Source organism: Dunckerocampus dactyliophorus, chromosome 14 (assembly GCF_027744805.1).
Source record: "Dunckerocampus dactyliophorus isolate RoL2022-P2 chromosome 14, RoL_Ddac_1.1, whole genome shotgun sequence".
Taxonomy (NCBI): Eukaryota; Metazoa; Chordata; class Actinopteri; order Syngnathiformes; family Syngnathidae; genus Dunckerocampus; species Dunckerocampus dactyliophorus.
This window is the reverse complement of record NC_072832.1, coordinates 4,799,298-4,820,891: the sequence shown is the minus strand read 5'-3', so window position 1 is coordinate 4,820,891 and position 21,594 is coordinate 4,799,298. Positions and strand designations below refer to the sequence as shown.

The 21,594-nt window shown below is 41.5% G+C and overlaps 1 protein-coding gene across 8 annotated transcripts in view; it reads left to right on the top strand.

Moving 5' to 3' along the window:
- kcnh1a (potassium voltage-gated channel, subfamily H (eag-related), member 1a) overlaps positions 1 to 21,594 on the top strand; it is a 46,971-nt gene that overhangs the window by 10,406 nt on the left and 14,971 nt on the right. For 6 of the 8 annotated variants that reach the window (XM_054798439.1, XM_054798441.1, XM_054798440.1 and 3 more), the window contains 8 exons: positions 937 to 1,043; positions 1,251 to 1,379; positions 1,569 to 1,687; positions 2,861 to 3,253; positions 8,862 to 8,888; positions 13,253 to 13,410; positions 14,418 to 14,689; positions 20,929 to 21,128. In XM_054798439.1, the coding sequence (XP_054654414.1) occupies positions 937 to 1,043; positions 1,251 to 1,379; positions 1,569 to 1,687; positions 2,861 to 3,253; positions 8,862 to 8,888; positions 13,253 to 13,410; positions 14,418 to 14,689; positions 20,929 to 21,128 (1,405 nt within the window). The remainder of the gene's footprint in view (positions 1 to 936; positions 1,044 to 1,250; positions 1,380 to 1,568; positions 1,688 to 2,860; positions 3,254 to 8,861; positions 8,889 to 13,252; positions 13,411 to 14,417; positions 14,690 to 20,928; positions 21,129 to 21,594) is intronic. The other 2 variants (XM_054798444.1, XM_054798446.1) reach the window with 1 other exon arrangement.

Genomic DNA, 21,594 nt, shown 5'->3' with positions numbered 1-21,594 from the left:
AATTGTACGCGTCACTAACTTCCATTGAAAAGCATGTATCTCCACATTTCATTGTTTGTTTTGCTGTTTGCAGGTTTGAACCGGATTAGTTGTTTTTTCTTATTATGTGAAAAGCAGCAAATGCTCGTTTCGGTTCAGACATTGTTTCTGTTTTTTTGTATTATCAAAAAAAAAAAGTCTCTGTTGTTTTATTTCATTTAAGTTCAAATAATTTTTTTCCCCATATAACCATGTGTTTCTTGTTTTTAAGTTGAAAGAAATGTATGTGGGGGAAAAAAGAAAAAAACATGTTATTTTTTTAAAATTGATTTTCAGATTAAAACTACATACTGTGTGTTTTTGTTTATGTAGAAAGCAAAGAATTTTCAAGTACTGTATCTTTTGAAAAACCAAAAAATTACTGTTGTCTGGAATTTAATATCAAAATACAGATATTTTTCCAGTCGAAAAGTGTATATATATATATATATATATATATATATATATATATATATATATATATATATATATATATATATATATATACTGTGTATATATATTATATAATTCTCCCCATTACTTATTCAAAAAAAGCCTCTAAGAAAACTATTTTTTCTTTTATTTGGACATGAACAGAAAATAGAAAAAAAAGAAAGAAAAGAAGAAAAAACCCCCACAAAAATTATAAGTAAATTATTCTTTTTGGGCAGCCTCGACATATAAAATGAGATGTTTAAATTAAATATTAGGCTTTGAATAGTGTTTTAAAGCAAAGTCATCGGGCATTTGGCCAATTTAATGACTGAATATTTGAGCCAATATTGGCTAAGGCATACAAATATTGACACACTCAGGCAGGCTGTTTCTCCAATGAACCACTAATGTCTGCACATTAAATATTAAAATCATTATTTCCCCTCTGTGTGTGTGTGTGTGTGTGTTTGCTTTTTTTTGCAGCTTCATGTACGGCGAGCTCACAGACAAGGACACGACGGAAAAAGTGCGACTGACGTTTGAGAATTACGAGATGAACTCGTTTGAAATACTGATGTACAAGAAGAACAGTAAGTGTGGGTGGGGGCGGGGGGGTCTTGTTATCATGCAAATGTATTCTGAGTTTCTGTAACGTACAGTTCAAAGTCAGCGGGACGGTAGAGACTTTCCACCTGTGTCATCATTGTGTAATCTTTCTGCAGCAGTACTGTTCAATCACGACTCTCGTGCTTCATATGACCTCTAAGGATAAGTGTGTGCGTGTAATGTGTGTTTAGGAACACCTGTTTGGTTCTTTGTGAAGATAGCACCCATACGGAATGAGCAGGAGAAGGTGGTCCTGTTCCTTTGCACCTTCAGCGACATCACGGCCTTCAAACAACCCATTGAGGATGACTCGTCCAAAGGTCGGTGGGAGTAGAAGCGAAGAGAAACGAGTTAGAACAATAACCAAAGCAAATGTCTAAGTGTAAAGTCAAGAGTTGGAATATAAATACAAACTTGACCCCTCTGACGGGATGCCAATCAACCAATCAATAAGGTCACTGTTACATAGTGTAATGATGATTATGATTGCCCGTGTTGGTGGCGTGCAGGCTGGGGGAAGTTCGCCCGACTGACCAGAGCGCTGACGAGCAGCAGAGGCGTCTTGCAGCAACTCCAGCCGACGGTGCACAAAGGAGAAAACGTCCACAAGCACTCGCGACTAGCTGAGGTGAGACGCACACATGTACTCATGTACTGTGCTGTATATGGAATTACCTCCGCCAAGGATGTACCGTCTGCACATCACTGGCTGTAAAACACAGCCACACGTACCTTTTGCTAAACACGCTGGCACAATCTAGCACACGCTGCTGTTTTGATCACGTGGGTTCTGTATGACAAATAGAAGTGCAGACCTGGCGTATGGAATGGACTGCTTGTATCGAAGTGCCAGTATCGGGCATTTTAGATGCAAGCTGATATAATCAGATATATTTTTTTTGCATATCAATATCTGATTGGGACACCCCTACATGTAACCTTTGAGTAGCGCAAATCCTGTAATTATTGCAGGAGGGCGTTTATTGGAAGCAGGTGATAATTGGAGAGAAGCTGTTATTTCCTAAATGTGAACACTCAAGCTTTTTTAAACTTTAATAATGATTTGGAGTGCATGAGAAAGTGGAAAGGAAAAAATTTATTTATTTTTTTTTAAATGAAAGCATATTATACAACACAGCACCAACAGAACCAATGTTGTAATAGCGGCAAGGAGCAAACGGCTCAGCTAGCATTAATAGCGCCGATGAGTTCATTGTAAACAACAGCACAAGTGTAACACGCATGACTTTCACACCAACAGCTGAGTAAACAACATTTGAAAGTGCATGCAGAGGTAGATAACGTTGCTGGATGCTGACCACTTGTGATACTTTACATGTTTAGAATGAGGTAATGACATTTTTTTAAAAGTACATCAGGAGGCTGCTTCGAGCGCCAGTGTTTTTTGACCAGGCACTCATGAGAGACTCCAGCGGTTATTGGTTGTGGTGATTATAGGAGACTAAGCCATTAACTGTAATTGGGAACATTTATGGTAGTTCTGTTATTCTCATTTTCTCCTTTGGCTTGTCAAAAAACACAAATAATAAAATCTCAAGAATGTTGTGGGAGAGAAGGGATTCAAGGAAGATCAGCTGATGGCGTGTCTCCGGTCCTTGTTGTTCGGTTTCTGGAATTTTTGTAACTTTTGGGCCACAAGTTCGGTTGATTTCAGTGTTCTTCTATTGGCAAAGCAAAGTTGATTCATTTCAAAGGTGAAAAGGCCTCAGTAGAGCTTTGTGATCTGGTTTCAGGGCCAACTTGTAGCTACTGTATAATGATGTGATGCATCTGTTTTCAGGTGCTGCAGCTCGGCTCCGACATCCTCCCCCAGTACAAGCAGGAGACCCCCAAAACCCCGCCTCACATCATCCTGCACTACTGCCTCTTCAAGACCACGTGGGACTGGGTCATCCTCATCCTCACCTTCTACACGGCCATCATGGTGCCCTACAACGTGTCCTTCAAGACCAAGCAGAACAATGTGACGTGGCTGGTGGTGGACAGCATCGTGGATGTCATCTTCCTGGTGGACATCGTCCTCAACTTCCACACCACCTTCGTGGGGCCCGCCGGCGAGGTCATCTCCGACCCCAAGCTCATCCGCATGAACTACCTGAAGACCTGGTTCGTCATCGATCTTCTCTCCTGCCTGCCGTACGACGTCATCAACGCCTTTGAGAACGTCGATGAGGTGAGACGACAAACATTCATGTTAAGTCTGTCTTCTACAATTTGATTGGCATAGCATTCATCAAAGCCGTTCGTCGCGTTTTTAATAACAGGGTTCCTCTGCAAGTACGGAAAAGTATGGAATTTTATAAATTGACTAAGGAAAAAAAATTGAAATTAGAGGATATTTACATTTCAATATAGTATTCCTATTACTAAAAACTAGGGATGTGGCGATCAAGGTTTTACGCTGCCGATACCGATCATCCATGAGTGAGATTTTCCGATTTATTTATTGTGAGTGGTATTGGCCAAGGGCGCCGTTAGAATATTCCAAGGACCCCTGGCAAATAAGTAATTATTATAAAATAAACGTTTGGGCGGATTGTCTTTTTTTGCTTTTACAGGCCGAGCCTGGCCCTTTAAGAAGAATTGCATTGTGGAATGCTGAGTGTTGTAGCTCTGTGCTTTAGCACGAGGCGGCGGTGTCTCTCTGTATTCTCTCTCTTCTGTCTGCACCACCCATTGTCTTCTGCGTCCTGATTGGCTGTGGACCATTGCCAATCAATCTCCTGCGTGCCGTCTCATGTTGTAGTCATGGCTAGCAAACTAACTAACCGTGTGAGCTGCTTGCTAACCGCCAATAACAATAACAACAGAAGAACTTTTCTGCCCGACAAAACCCACAATATCGACAAAACATTCTGCACCCAAAAGGCAGAGGAAGCCAGCCATCACACATTTGTCATTATATAAAGGCATAAAGTCTGAATTCAACTGTTATAATAAAAAACTACGAAGAGTTGAAGCAAATATTTTTTGACCCTTTGGTGATCAGGTCATCAGGCTGGACACACATGTGTTTATGTTCATTAAACAACAACACACAAATAGTGTTTCGAGGACAAGACATAATTAGCATAATGACAACAAGATGGTAAAGTTATTTTGTGACACTTGAAAAAGTTAGTACGTACCTCATGAACATGATATCCACTTGTAGCTTTCCCGTGGGACAAAAACGAGCTCCGAACTAACCGCATTGCTTGTTTGTTTTAAAAACAAAATGTCACTGTGGTAAAAAGTCACATTTGGAGTCCGAAGACCAGAAGCTAGATGGATAACTCTAGCGAGCAAGCTAGCTGCCGCCAATGTAGAATACAGCCAGTGACAGACAGACAAAGTGTGTAAACAAAGATGCAAGAATAGTTGATCGGCAATAGTTTTGGTAAGGGAGCGATTAAACACACTGGCATCGATTGGCGTAGCCTGTGTCAAGCTCAATATGAGACGAGTCATGTTGTTGGCAACCGTACGTGACACAGCAGACATGTAGGATTTGCTGCAGCACGCTGATCGGTTTTTGTGATCGGCTTTAAAAGGCGTGTTTTTTACGGAAATCGTCTGATATTGATCGCTTCCGAGCCATCGGCGCATTCCTAGCTAAAAACAATCACATACAAAGATTAAGCATTGATTAATTGTTGCAGCTCTAATGATACGCATCTATTTACTGAGTCTGGAAAAAGGATGAAATGTTGAAATGTCAAATCCGTAGGAACCCTGTAATAAAGGGTCGCATTCTTTCCCCCCCAACCCAACGTCATCTTCTTGTTTGGGAACGTACACAAACGCCTAATGAGGAGCATTTTGTGGAGCGCTCGCTCTGGATTTGGATAAAATTGGCACATTTTAATTGGAGAAGGGAGTTTGAAATGATTCAACACACACGCACACAAACACTGTGGTGTCAACCCGTGCCCTAAAACCATTAGCACCTCCAGGAAAGCCGACAGAAGCAATGATTAATGGGTAACAGCGAGACAACAACAGCATGCTTGAACGCAGGAAGTGTTCGTTAAAACTGCAAATCTGCATTTTTCTTCATCACAGAAGACATACAGGACGTTTCCATGTTGTTTTCGAGTGGATGGAGGGCACAACATTAGGTACACCATATGAAGAGATTATATGCCCCATTAACTCATTCAATCCCAGCCATTTTCCTTCAGTACCGGCCACTTTAGACGACTTTGACCGATCTTTCGAAGGCACACAGAATGTTGTGTTCTATGGATATATAAACATGGAAGCAAAAGAAAGATTAGACTCTCGTCTTTCATCAGAAAAATAGTTTGTTTCTACCTTTTTCCGTTCTTTAGTAATCAGCAGTAGAACGTAGGTACGTTTCAGGAAAATATCAGTTCCTGACTAAAAAGGGAGAAAACCAGCTTTTGGTGAAGATACATTTCAAGCATAACTTTCACTTTGACACAAATATTTTTTGCTTTTGTGACAGCTCGGATATCTAAACAACAAAAAAGGAGTTGTTTTACATCAAAATAACAATTTATTTACAAATATAACACCATGAACTATTTACATTTTCACATTTGGAACTGAATTGAAATGTGTGTGCGCGTGGGCATGCGTTAAAATTTCCCTAAAATGCATAGCCGTCTGCACGCTACACTCCTCCGCGCTCTTATCAAATGCACTTCTGCCCTCTTGTGGCTGTTTTTATGGCTTGATAGTGTTCTGAAATGTTAACGCATTAGTGAAGAGTTGCATCATCACCTCTTTTTGTCTCTTGTAACGTAAACGTAGAAGACATATAAATACGTTGTTGGGATCAGGTGCTCGGGATTATAAAAATGCACAAATACGTCTTTGGTATTGAATGAGTAAATGTAGTTGTGTAGTTTGCAATGCTATGTTTGCAATATTCTGGTTACCGGCGTGAGAGGGTTAAAATATTAGAAACAGTGCAGAGAGGCTGCTGATGACATTTAAATATGTATTTAGATAATAAATTACTTGTAAAAACTTTAACAATGATTTGGGGTGCATGAGAAAGTGGGAAAAGAGAACGTACGTCTCTTAGATCGCATGGTCATTTATTGGCAAGTATATTGCACAACACAGCGGCAACAGAAGCAATGTTGTAATAGCGTTAAGGAGCAAACTGCTCAACCAGCATCAATACCGCGGATTGTAAACAACAGCACAGTAGGCGTAGCATGCATGAGATTCACGGCGCAACCAAACTTTTGAAGCATTTGCAGAGGTAGCTAGCACTGCTGGATGCTGATCACTCGGGATACTTTGTAGCTTCAAAGCAGCTACTCCCATCTTGTGGAGTGAATCAACAAGAACCTACATCGGGAGGTTGCCTACAGCCACGGCTGTAAATGCCAATGTTTTTTTACGCTGTGGCCGTTACTGTAGTTGCTTGTTTCTTATATTACGGTTATCTTGTTTAGCTACACGGGCATGTAAAAATACTAGAAACAGATCCAAGTATGATGTAGCATAGGCCACTGCAAACCAAAACAATACAATGCAATCCATTACATGGTGCAGGTATACTGTACTTAATGTTGTGGCCAGTCAATCAATAACGTGTCATTTTTTTGCATGTTTAGCTGATAAAATGCAATATTGACAAAGCTAAAGGAATCCAGCTATTTCATGACACATGCACACACCTACACACACCCACTGAGTGATTAAATGGAGCCACTGCGTCCTGCACTTTCATTACATCAGTGCATCATTGTGTGTGTTTTCGTGCGGTCTGGTGTGCTTATGTTTCATGATACGTGTGTCTTGCGCTACTGTGGGAGTGTAAAATGCAGTGTTAGCATTCAGCTGTGTGTGTGCGTGTGCGTGTGGCAGCGCCAACGGTGTGAGGTGTTATCCGACGCTGTAACATGAGCTCAGTGTTGAGGTGCCATATTTGCACGTGCAGCGTTTTGAGCCTTTCTAGTCTTTCGGTGTTTCAGCACCCCGGATGCTGACGACAAGTTTAACAATCGGGGGCACAAGCGGTCAGGGAGGGGTCATCTGAAGTAAACAACACCACATTAGGAGACGGAGTCCTCCAAGCAGCTGATTTTATTAGACCTTTACACAGAATAATGCAACAAGTATTACCTGCATGATGCCTGCACCACAAACCAGACAAACAGTATGACATACTGTGCAAAAGTCTTGGTCCACCACTTGCTTTGTTGTTCTAAAGGTCCATATTATAGTATTTTTCACCAAGGTGCCGCAGTAGTGGATTGAAAGTGTGTTGTCCAAAATTTAGCCTTAATGCTGGAATATAGACGGTTTAAAATGACTTTTGGCAATCCGTGCTGGGAACACGTCGTTTTGTTTGTCGGTAGCTTTAATGCTAACGAGCTTTGTTTGTACGCCTGTCTCCAAGAAGCATTATTGTGTACGTTATCCACATTTTACATTTGCACTGTAACTCTGCACTTGCCCAATGTAACATAAAGGAGTGGGACAGGAGGAGGCAAATGTAAACAAACGTAAACAACACTAGCATAGATAGCTACAGTGCTAACATCACACTTTTAACAGCAACATCATGCTAGGTTAGCCTATTTATTTTGTAGACTTTAGCTGATTGATAGTTGGCAGAGCTCCAGGCTTTATTTTAAGATGTGTAGCAAAGCCTGTTTTAAAAAAAAATATATATATTTTTTTGTTTTTATACAAAGCTGTCCTCCTTGAAGTGGTGGTCTTACACCCCGGGCAGGCGGAGCGTTTTCTCACGAGAAGCCGCAACTGAAACAAGTGAGGGAGATGATAGATGCTTTTCACATTTGGTGCTCATTTGGTGCTCATAAACAGGATCTATGGACACATATTACTGTTAGAACATCATTAAAAATTCTAAGATGCTATTGGCCAAGTCTAAAGGGAGATGATGCTAAATACTTTACTATTTAATCTGTGGAAAAGGGTCTTTATTTGTCATTTGAGAGTCATACACAGTGTTCATAGTGAAACAATGCACATTGATATAGAAGTAGTTTATGGCTGAAATGGGAAGTAAGCTAAGCTTTTTCGCTGTATAACGTAAGCAGTGCGATGATCATCATCCATAAACGTTGCCTTCTAAAGGACACACATGCTGCAAAGTTGCAACAATATCACACATTTTTGCTTTGGTGACCTGCCAAGGCTGTGAACTTGATCAGATGTATTCATTTCCTGTTAGCCTGGGCCCCAAGAGACAATCAGGGGTCAAGCTCCATGCCGGGGGCCATTTTCAGCCTGCAGTTAATTTTTTTTTACCTAAAACACAAAGCTAAGATGAGGATGTTTTATTGGATGATTTAGCATTTTTAGCATGTTTATGGTAGAAAATGTGCACTCCTGCTCTAAGCAATCTCTGAGGTGTCATTCTGGCTGATGACCATCCTGGATGGTCTTTTGTGTTTGCCCAGAATCTCGGTCAACTCCAATTGGGCTCCAGATTGCTCAGAGGCCGTCCATGGCGCCAGTAAATGAGAGAACAATCGGCCGCGTTATTAAAGTCGCGCAGCAGCCTCTTTGCTGGGGAACCTTAACGAACCACATGAATAACTCTGATGGCTGCTTTTCCCTCCACAGGCTTCCAAATAAGGAGGCGGCGACGATTTGGTTATTCTTGGTGCTTTGCAAAGTGCCGCTTGGTCACTCTGCTTTGTACATGGTTTTTATTTTATTCATCAATTGTTATAACGTGTCCTTCATTTTTGTTTTCCTTCTTTTTTACCCCCTCCTCTTGTTGTGTTTGCATGCACCCCCACTTCCTGTCCCGCCCGTCTTCCTGCATGGGACGTGACGGGAAGAATTGGAACCACCAAGCTGTCACTCAAGTAGGCTTCAGTTTGATTAGAATATGATAATGAGCAGTTGTTGTTTTGGGTTTTTTTTTTTGCTTGTTTTGCACACACACACAAAATCCTTGACCACAACAGACGTACCACAACACCTTTTCCGTGCCTCATGCCGACCTTGCAGCGAATGAGAGCAGCCAAAGTGCACCTGCAGGAGTGTCAGTGTATGAATTACAATGGCTGGACTGCTTTTACTGGGTTTTCCTGGGAAAACCATTAAGCAGAAAGCCAACATATGGCTGCTGTTGTGTTAAATAAACGATGCAGGGCTCTGTTTTTTTTTTTTACGTAATATGTAATAACGCAAATGGAAAGACTCTGTTCCAGGGTCCAGCCATCATGGAACCTTTTATTAAGTGTACAGGTAATGTTTTTAAGTAACATTCTCATCGGTCACAAGCGTAAAAAGAAGCTAACCACTGTTAATAGTAAAGTATAAAGTACAATAAACCAAATGTGTTTTGGTTATCTTCATGTTAACCGTGAATTATCATACACACACAAATCACACATCTCATTTTATAACATTCTTAACTGTCACACAAGTGTAAAAAGTTGCAAAAACCGTCAAAGAGTTGATGTTATCCAGGATGACAAATGAGCACATCCCTTTTTGTTGCTTCTTCTGGAATAAATGCAGGAGAAAAGCCAAAGAAAAAGCCAAAACACACACAGTCCTTTGATGTGGCATGAACTGAGCTCTTTATTAATTTGAAATATTGAACAGAATTACTTGGTTAATTCATTTTATAGTAATTCCGGGTCAAAAGTGAGTATTTTGCACGGTGACATTTGGATAAATAAGGTTTGACATGAGTGCTGATAAATGGATAAATAAATAGATATTTATAAATAGATAAATAGATGGAACACCAACATAAATTAAATCTTAACGATGAAACACTCTTAATGCACAAAATAATTGTCAAACTTACCTATTTGTTCATATGATGCACACAGAGCAATGAACAACTTCTCGCTCTGACTCCTTCCTGCGCAGGTCTTCTCGCGCCGTGAGGCGTTCAGGTACACACGTAATTGTGAGTATTAGGCGCTAATTGTTTTTCATTTTTATTCACGTATTCACAGTTTTTTAATTAATTCATCATAATTAATCACCATTTGCTATTATGTGTGAAATATGCCCAGAGTTATACGGGACACCATTGTACACTATACACAGTGTCTGTATGTACAGCTCCAAATGAGCTGAAAATTTAAATGAAGCTAAAAGATACCCCACGTCTCAAAGTGTATTTGCCTAACGCTAGTCTCTTTAATAGTGGCAGAACACTTGAATCACACTTTAACCGTGTTACTGTATCAGCCATGACGGCTTGCGTTCATAGACACCATGTAACTTAAGTTGAATTACATGTCTTTTCTGGGATTTCCGAGTATACTTAAATGCAACAAAATGTACTTCCGCAGTAAGGGTAACGTTAGTGAGAGATATCCACTTGCTGTTTTTTTTCGACCACGCAGACACGCATAGTTAAGCTTTTTTTGGTGTGTCAGTGAATGCACCTCACGGTCGTCAAGCGATAATGAGGAAGTGTCGTTCCCAGGACGAGCTGACTAGAGAGGTGTTTGTGAGTTGGAGTTACGTGTATTGTGTTGGAACTGCACTGCTGTTCGTGTGTTCAGGTCAGAATAAAGTTATTAAAGAGCGGCTGACTCTGTGGGAGGCTACTGTTGCTCCGTCTGCAGTCATAACAGATGTGGCTTGACATGATGCGCATGCGTTAAAGACACTTAAAAATGTTAACCTACCGCCCGTTAATTTTTGACAGTCCTAAAAGAAATAATCATTTTTGGACCAGATAAGTTTTGAAGAAAGTATATATTTCTATTGCTAATGTGATGTAGCAGAGTGGTCGGGATTACAGCTTTAGAAGCTTCATTCACCCCCAAAATGAGGTCCAAATAAAAAAGTATGGTCTTCAGAAGTTCCACTGTAGCTAGTGTGGGATTCATCGTCCTCCACGTGAAGCAAAATGCTGCCAAGTCGAAGGTAAAAATGTGTTTCAATAAGAAGGCAAAGAATAATTGGAAGTTTATGCACTGTTTGCTAAAATGACAGAACTGCTGCTTTGGGGAGACAGTTAGCCGCTGGAGGATGTAAAACTGTCTTGTTTTTCCAACATCGTCGACATCGTCAGCAGGGACGACGAGCCTCACACTGGCTGGTGGAAGTATGGAAATGACTTAGATATTTTTTTTTAATGGAAATGACTGGAATCAAACGCTTTTGAGCTTGGATGCCTCCAGGATGTACTCTCTTTGATACATCCTTCATATGTTATGTGTACAGTGTGAGTGACTTGCGAGTTAAGTTAGGTATAATTTAGGCATAAGTTCCGATTTACACTAAAAGTCGACTTAACGGCACTCACAGTCTTGCTAGCATAGATTCCATCCTTGTTTAACAGTGATTAACTTCTTTTTTCCCTTGCACACCAATGAAGTTCACAATTGAAACGTGTGAGACGCATCTACGACGAAAATCACACTCATATTACGCTTTAAATTTGTTTTGCCATCTTTCTGTTTTAAAATCACTTCCGAAATTCTGATTTATAATTTTTTTTCTTGCCTTTCTTCCCCATTAACATGAATATTTACAGTACATTTTAAAAGCTGAGCGATAGCCAAACTGCTCCTCTTCTCTTTTGATATCAAATCACTCAAATAGACTCGAAGAGGAGACAAATCTTTTGGATGTCACGTTGGAGAAACATGGCCCAGGGCTTAAGTGGCTAACTTCCTTTGACACTTGCGTGCTACATAAGTTCACAATTGAGACCAAATGCGTGAGGCGCATCTAATTGCATGACACAGATGGCCTTCATGTTGTGCATTAAAGCTAAAGAGGTTTTACTATTTTTGTTTCAATATCAGCGTGATTCACTTCTTTTTACACTTGAACGACAGCTAAGAACATTGAAATGTTGCTTAAAACGTCGCCAGCACAGTACGTAGAGGTTTTTATCACGTCCGACCTAAGATTGGATTGCTTCCGTTTCCGTTATTTCTAATGGAAAAGTTGTTCAACACTCTTATTTACAACAATATTTCATCGCTTCACTTCCTTCAATGGAGAACTTATTCCCAGGTTTGCTGCAGTGGTCCAAAGTGTGCGCCGGACTTATAATAAAATTTCGCCGGGAGTGATTTTTTGGAGAAGATGTCATGACAGATGCCAGATAGATCGGATCAGGTGACAGCGAGCGCAGCAGTTGTACGAGCTGCAGACCGCAGCGCATTAGCAAAATCAATATGCCTCTCACACACACACACACACACACACACACACACACACACACAGACACAGTAGCGGCGGCAATGACTCTCTCATGCTGCAAAGCACACTGCGAATATCTGTTTGAATCACTAGAGGTGGGTGTTTCTCTCAAATGCTGAGTCGGCATTTAGCCACACGGTAAATTGTCCGCACGTGTTTTACGATCAATGTCATAACACGTTCGTGTGTGTGTGTGTGTGTGTGTGTGTGTGTGTTCACCTTTCATCATGTTTGTACAGTCGTTGTTTGTAAGCTTTGTCTTGTATGTGAGAAAGCGAATGAGTGCCATTTCTAATATGTCCCATTAATAAGGACACACTTTGGACACCCCTGCTTTAGATGCTCATTTAGATGATATACTGCAGTCCTGCTTGTTGTACTGTTTAATCCAGGGATGTCCAGAGTGTGGCATGGGGGACATTTGCGGCCCTCAGCATGTTTTTTTTTTTAATTGGTTCAGACAAAATGGAAGATGGCCCGCATAAGAAAATTACACAGTAAACTGGAAATAGCTCAAATCCCCCCCAAATGGCAACTGCAAACCAAAATGGCAGCAGAGATGTTTTTTCTTTACATTTATTTAATAGCGTAATAGCGTACAAGTAGCGGAAAATACGAAATATGAGGAGTAGAATTATTGAACAGATTGAACAAGTGCCTCAAACAACGTAGCAATATTTAGGAAGCAGTCCAAACGTATGGTTTATAAGGGATATGGAAGAAGCAGAAAGCTGAGAACCACACTATCGTACATTATTTGTTGTGAATTCATTCAGTTATTATTATTTAAGATATTTTGTGTCAAATATTCAAGTACAATGTTTATGGATTTTGTTCAATTCATGACTGAATAATGTGCCATTATTGCACACCTATTAGAAAATGGTAGTGTGTTAAAGACGGGAAGTGAACAAAGTTGAGAAGGGGTAGTATTAAATAAGCTCTGCTTCTTCCTACTCCTTTTCGGATATGTTGAATTGTGCACTTCCTGCAATTGTTCCAAATGAAGTGAACCATTCCCCCTGTCTCCCACCCTCAGGGTATCAGCAGCCTCTTCAGTTCCCTCAAGGTGGTGCGCCTCCTCCGTCTGGGTCGGGTGGCCCGTAAGCTGGACCACTACATCGAGTACGGCGCAGCGGTGCTGGTCCTGCTGGTGTGCGTGTTCGGGCTGGCGGCTCACTGGCTGGCCTGCATCTGGTACGTTTCTCTACATCGATTGGTTTCAAGTGCAAAATGAATTAGTAATCAGCCAATTACCAAAACGAGGACACTGATTCAGCTACTTGTGCACTAATTAGCAGTTGTTTCTTCATCGCTGTGCTTGTTTACACATATGAAACGTGTACATCGCAGTACCTTAAAGCCAGGACCACTTATGTAGTAGGTGTCCTGAGAATTAGCTTCCCATCCTCAACATGCCTCTGAAGTCTTAACCATATCCACAGGGGGTCCAGTGCACGCAGGCGCATTGGGTTGTTGAGCCGCATCTCTCATCTTTAAGATGCACACGGATGTTTTTACAGGCCTAATAATAAAAGGCACTGGCCGAACCGCAAATAAAAATAGCCTCTGTGTTGATTCCCACAGTGTGGTGTCGGCGGTCGTCATGGCCACTGGAAACGCTGCGGCAGCAAAAAGTTCAGCCGCCGTGGCTTCGAACGACGAAGCGGAGCTGCACTGTCGCTTTAAATGTGTTTATTATGATTGCCTTTTGGGTGAATCTATGTGCTTTGCTGCAAGAAAAAAAAAAGTATTTGCATGTAATGTACTCTGCTGCATCGTTGTTTGCCTATTTGCGTGTTGCCAAGTACTTGAAACATCAAAGGATTTTTATTTACTTTTAAAAAAAATCTCATAATATACTGTATATTTAAAGATAAAGCTTTGTGTTATTATTTGTATTGACAGTTATAGATATTTTTCCCAGTTTTATTTTTTTATTATGATAAAAAAATAATCAAAAAACATGCTTGAAAAACATGGCCGCCACCAAACAAAAGGGATTTAGCAAGGACGCCGGTGGGATTAATTGTCTTTAGGTCCTTGACCAATTGTCTAATGATGCTAAAACTTTGAGGATATCAGCATTACATGTATACTAGCATGTCTTCTAAAGCATTTTCAACACAACCCATAGGGGGCGCCACAAATATCAGATGTTCACATGACTGTCACATCACAACCGACTATTCTGTTGCTTTCAGGTACAGCATTGGCGACTACGAGGTCATTGACGAGGAAACCAACATCGTGCGCATGGACAGCTGGCTGTACATCCTGGCCGAGACGGTGGGCACGCCGTACCGCTTCAACGCCAGCGGCACAGGAAAGTGGGAGGGCGGCCCCAACAAGGACTCGGTCTACATCACCTCCTTGTACTTCACCATGACCAGCCTCACCAGCATCGGCTTCGGGAACATTGCCCCGACCACCGACGGAGAGAAGATCTTCGCGGTGGCCATGATGATGATCGGATGTGAGTGGAGAGCGTTTTTTGTTTTTTTCCCCCCCCTCCCTTTCCTCTCGCCTGTCTCCTTCAGCAGACACACGATACAACACACACTGCCAGACTCCACAGAGGGAAGTGAATAATTCAATCACGGATCATCGACGTTTGGGAAAATCAAACCTTACAGTTGATTAGCACAGCAAAATATCCAATAAGAATAAACTGCCAGGGTTCAACGCTTGAGGCGTCTGTCTCCATGGCAGCCCCTTTAAATACGCCTTTTATACATGAAAGTATTGGGACACTTTTAATTCCATTTTTTTACATGACTGTAAATGACATTTGTGGCGCCCCCTGTGATTTGGGAACTAAATGCTGATGAAGCCATGCCAGCTGGTGATGTACGATACCACTGATTTCATTTCCGATACTGAGTAGAATTCAGGCAGGTATCGGTAATATCGATCCAATACAGATACTTTGTGCAAATTCACCGAATGTGTCTGATAAATTTAAAAAAGTAGTGTATTTCATGTCATAGAATAAATGATACAAGACATTTAATTCATTTATTCAATAAAGACATTATTAACTCATTCAATCCCAGCCATTTTTCAAAAGACAACCCCTTCAGTATCGGTTATACATGGTTGTATAGTTATACAAACATGGAACCTACCAAGAGAAAGATTAGACTTGTTTCTTTCTACCTTTTTCCATTTTTTGTAATCAGCAGTAGAACATAGGTAAGTTTCAGGAAAGTATCAGTTCCCAACAAGAAAAGGAGAAAGAGCTTTTTGTGAAAAGATACATTTCAAGCATAACCTTAACTTTGACACAATTTTTTGGGCTTTTGTGGCAGCTCAAATAGCTAAACAACACAAAAAAGGGGTTGTTTCACATCAAAATAACGATTTATTTATAACTATAACACCATGAACTATTTACAATTTTCACATTTGGAACTAAACTGTTTGTGTGCACGCGTGTGTGCACGCGTGCATGCGTTCAAATTCCCAACAATGCGTAACCTTCTGCACGCTACACTCCTCCGTTCTTCCACTTCCTCCTTCCAAATGATAATATGGTAATACCGTAATACATGCAAATGAGCCATGCCAAGCTGTTATCAAATGCACTTCTGCCACCTTGTGGCCGTTTTTATGGCTTAAACCTGCGCTAACAGTGGCATCTATTAGTGTGCAGTTGTGTCATCGCCTCTTTTTGCCTCTTTTTGCGCAAAAAAACGTATAAATACGCCTCGGAGATTGGGCGTTCGGGTTTATAAAAATGTATGAATACATCTTTGGTATTGAATGAGTCATTGAATTTGAGTAATTTAATAATTCATTGAAGTAATTTATTTATTTTAAACCCTGAAGTACATATATTGAGGTATCTTGAGGTTACAATCTAGCCGAGCTAATATACAACAACAGAAAAAAACAGAGGACAGAATCGTATAAGATATGTGAAAATGATATTTCAAACAATGAAATAAGTAACAATAAAAAACCATTCAAATTAAAGATTAATTATAAAGAACTACTATAAGACAAACAACCATTCACCCTCACAATCACACCTATGGACTCTACAGTCTCCAAATAACCTAGCATGCATATTTTTGGAAGTTGGGAGGAAGCTGGAGTACCCGGAGAGAAGAGTAGAGGAGTTAACTTAAAGGAAGAAACATTCAGCAAAAAGGGGAACAACTTCATACTTCTTACATTCTCACTTCCTGTAAGCAGTGTCCCATTACTTTTGCATTAGAGAGTATGTTTCTTTCTAGATTTTAATTAGCTGACAGGAAGTGTTTTGTGGCAAACTGTGGTTCTACATCATCCTCCTCATCCCCTCGAGTCACTGCTAAGACCCCAAAAAAAAGCACACAGAGCGAAACGACAGTCATACTTTAATACTGCATCCTGTCTGACATCTTTCCATCGTGGTCCTGGTCTCCTCCACTGTCGCACAGCCAGCAGCTCTGTTGTTCCTGCCTTCATCGGGCTCATTAGCTCAGCCTGCCGCGTTGAAACCGCTGCTGAATTATTAAGACGTGCCGAGTGTGATGCATTGCATCGCTCCTTTCGCACCTTTCCTTCTCCGCGCTTCTCATAAAAACGTCTCATAAAAAATAATACTCAGACAACCTGAACGAATAACGAGGAGCGCGGGACAGAGCGGAGCCTTTTTTTAGAAAACGTGGAGGCTTTGAGTTAAGTAAACGTACCCTGAAGGGGGTAATAAATCCCGACAAACGCCTGTGATAGGATATGAAAAAACATAAGTACAGTGCCCAGATACCTTCATTTGGATTGAACACCTTCATAGATACAACCTCCTGCATATTAGCTGAATTTTGCCATTAAGAGTCACTGCATGAAGTTAATGTCATGTAAAAATGAGCTTCATTTATCATAAGCAAACACATTTATCTAGTCCCAAAGTGTAATCTTTTAAAGACTTTTTAAAACTATTCACACACCATAGCCATAAATGCTGTAATTACAGCTCAGGCGTTTATTTACCTAAAGCACAAAGAGGACAGTTGGAGAGAGACTGTTATTTCCTAAATGTGAAAACTCATTACTGTATATGTAATGTTGCTCTGAGTCGAAAAAGTACAGCTTTAAGATGTGCACCCGGGGGGTGGAGGTGGAAGACTGTAAGGTTCCACAAAGCAAATCTGCTTTTGCTCTATCTGCCTTTCCTATTACTGTAAAGCAACAAAACAGCGGAATAAGCTTCCCAGGCATCCGAAAAATATGACAAATTAATACTGTATTTTGTTGTGTTCTGTTTGTGTCTGATTCGCCCAACACTCAAAAGTGAAGCCTGAATTACGTAGTGTGCTTGAATGCATCCTCGCCAGCACACGACCGTGCATGGACAGCACAGGGACCACAGTGCTTCAGGTGATACTGCGCCAACAGATTTAAGATTTTCATTGCATGGTATAACTGCTGTTTTACCATGCACATGACAATAAAACTCTCTTGAACACAGACAAAAGGAGACAGACACAGAGTTGTTCATTGTTGTGTGCGTGCATTAAATGCGCGAAGAAGCGCTAGAAGTGTGTGCTAAACGAGAGTTTCCAAAGTGAGGTGCAGGGACATTTTCCGCTCGTGTGGCAAAAAAAAAAAAACGCAACAAAACTGGAAAAAACATAAATAATGTAATGTGAAAAGTCTGACATAGCTAGATACTTTATACATTTCCAAGAGGAAAAAAAGAAAATCACATAACGCAAATATTTGTCTATGTGCCCTCTGATTGACTCGTGACCAGTCCAGGGTGTACCCCGCCTCTCGCCCTAAGTCTCAGCCTATTATTAAACCAGTTTGCTCTTTTTTTCCCTCATTGTTGCTGCTGTTGTTTTTTTTGTTTGTTTCATTTAATGATTAGAACGTGCTGCGAACCAATAAAAACGAGCTGCGGGCCGCACGTGGCCCCCGGGCCACAGTTTGTACTACCCTGATTTAAGGTAAGGATCATCTGGAAATATAGTTTAGTTTAATGTTTACTGAGAATTTGGGTAAAATGAAAAAAAAAACCCCAAAAAAACACAATCATGCTCATTAACAAACCATGTTAAAAATAAAAAAACATAACATTACTGTACAGGTGATGTCTTCTTTTCTTTAGACAAGGGATGGGTGTAACATTGGATGAGTCACTTAATTGATTAAGTACTTCATTGTTGATTAATCACATCTGTGAAGCTACGGCGGCAAAAAGAAGTGCACTACTTGGCTGCAACCAGCAGAGGCGCTGTTGAGCTTATCGCGCCTCTCAGCCCTGATTTTTGTTTAGGTTTGACTCCAACGTGCTGTTGATTCAGTCTCAGCTGGTTTACTGTCTAAAGAAAAACAAGACGTCAGCTGTGGGTTATGCACCTCTGCATCAAAACAGGAGTTCAGAACATTCACCAAGAGATTTTCCCCATCCCTTTACTTAAAAAAACACATCATTAATTGATGCTCAGACCTAAATACCTCTGCCTGGTTGCATTAAGACATTTTAGCAGTGATGGAAACGGGTAAAGGTCTTAGCTGCTGAGAAGGAGGCTGACTTTCCCAGTGTGTCGCATGAAACATTCATGCGGTGTCTTCCGCCTGTGTGGATGCCGAGTGTCGTGATTCCATTATGTGTGACCGTGCGGCGAGAGCCACCACCTCCCTGCCATCAGCGACACGTGGGCCGATCAATTCATCGCACCTCCGCCACACTTTTCAACCCCGTGACGAGAGCCCGATTATCCCCTAACCACCCCTTCCTCCCTCCCTCCTCCTCCAACACCGCCACCTCTGCCTTTTGCCTTCTTTTCATGATCCCTGGAGAGGAGGTGAACCAGAAAAACTCATCTGCACACTTGTCAACGCCTAAATTTTTCATTGTGAAACAGAAATCATCGTATTAAAGTGTAATTTAAAAGGTGGGGGGCGGGGGAAAGACAGCCTCAGGAGGATGCAACTGTACTAAGAGATGCAATTTACTGTCATCCATTGCTCTGCTTTATGAAATATGGATGCCCCGATACTGTTCTATTTTTACCGTCAGCTCTGGATCGGTGCTGCCAGGAGAAGATCACAGTGTGAGGAGGGATTGGGGGATTGGGAGGGGTACTATGCATATGTCTTGTTGCCATAGCAACTCTTGGCTTGGGGCTGGAGTCTGACAACTAACTCTTTCAACTATACCTTCAAACGAGCCAGCCGACGGATGGCGAGCAGCGTCACATGGAGCCGCTATCCATAGGCAGCCATCCTGATATCATCCAAAACTTCCACAGCTCAACAAGGAGATGTGACCTTTATTTGGAAGCAGGCAATATTGGAGAGAGGAGGGTATTTCTGACATTTGAAAACTCCTGATATCTAATACCTTCTTTTCAAACTTTATAATAATGAATTGAAGCGCAAGAGAAAGTGGAAGGGAAAACGTCGCTCGCTTTGGACCACATGGTCTCCTGTGAAAGTGTATTGCACAACACAGCAGAAACAGAACCAATGTTCTAATAGCATTAAGGAATAAGGAAACTGCTTCGTCAGCATTAATGACGCAGAGTTAGATACAGCTGCTGGATGCTGACCACTCATGATACTTCAAATGCAGCTACTGCCACCTTGTGGAGTTAAAAACTTCGACAGGAGGTTGTCTACAGCCACAGCTGTTGATGATGATGTTTCTTGACCTGGCGCTAAATAGAGACCCCGGCGGTTATTTACTTTTGTGGTCAATAAGAGACTCTGCAGTTATCTGAATGGTGGAGTTAATTGAAGCATTTATGGCAAGGATCACATTTTAACATTTTTGGGAAAATGGAGAAAAACAAACAACAAAAACCCACATGTCTACTTTGGTTTAGATGGGCATAATAATGGATAAGTCACATAATTGATCGTTAACTTTTCTGCCAGTTGTGTGGAGTTGATAGTTGATTGATCATGTCTTTGACGTAACTGATGCTAAATGGAGTGGACTTCTTGGCTGCAGCTCAGTAGTGCAACTTGACATTTTAAAGCGCATGCAGAGGTAGGTAAAGCTGCTGGATGCTGACCACTCATGATCCCTCAAATTTTGTGGAGTTCATAAAAAAACACATTAGGAGGTTGCCTACAGCCACAGCTCTGAATGCCCTTGTTTGATCCTTTAAAAAAAAAACAACAACAAAAAAACTCTCCCGATTCGCTACTTTGCTTGCTTAGATGTCTGCAAATGGAGAACAAGCAGCCTTTTGTGCTCCTGATGGGCTGATAAAGACGGCTGCAGCGCAGTGAAAGGATGAGAGTTTGAGGTCCTCCTCAGGGAGTTTGGAGTGCTTTTTAATGAGCATTATTCCCCCTGCAACATGTTTTTTGCACTCTGCACGCCGCGACATAAACAAACACAGGTTACTGTCATCATCATCTGAGGATAATTGAAATGTGCGCCTGACATGTTTCCTCCCTGACCCTTTCCAGAAGGGCTAATTAGGCCTCCTTTGCCAAGAAAACACTACTCACTCACGCACACGCGCACACACACACACACACACACACACACAATCACACACAGCAGACAGCTGATAGCTTTGATCCACACACACACACTCCAGCTGTTAGACCGCTTCCACAACCCCAACTGCCTCAAAGACCAACTCATGTTTCCGTTTCGCTATCTCCCGAGTCCCCGATGGCGGGGGGGGGGGGAAAAAAAATCTCATCAACTTCACACTCTGATTAAAAACGTCTCCTGCTCTTTTTTTCTCCCTACCCCAGCGCTCCTCTACGCCACCATCTTCGGTAACGTGACCACCATCTTCCAGCAGATGTACGCCAACACCAACCGCTACCACGAGATGCTCAACAGCGTGCGGGACTTCCTCAAGCTCTACCAGGTACCCAAGGGCCTGAGCGAGAGGGTCATGGACTACATCGCGTCCACCTGGTCCATGTCACGGGGGATCGACACCGAAAAGGTACGTGGCCACGCCTGGTTTGTGTAAATACTTGTAATACCTCCAGCGTCCAGCAGGGTGGATCTGTTAGCTTGCAGCATAGACAAACTATGCTGCCGGGGAGTCAGAATTTTGTTTGGCTGAAGAGGGTGTGTTGGAATGCTGACTCCTCTTCAAGAATTTGGGGAATTCTAAGTGCACTACTTGGCTTTAACCAGCAGAGGCGCTGTTGATTCTGGTCTGTTTCAGGTCTAAAGAAGATGGCGATTAAATAGTGATCATTACTTTTTCCTCATAGTCGATCCAGAATATTTAATCAAATGTCCATCCCGTGTGCACACAAACCAAGCAAATGCTGCATTATCACGGCTGTTAGCCATGTTTTTGTTTCACAAAGACCCTAATGTCGGACCACAAGATCAGAGTGGGATACAGTCAATCCTTGGTTTTCGTACGCCCCAGTTTTCGCATGGTTCGGTTTTTGTCG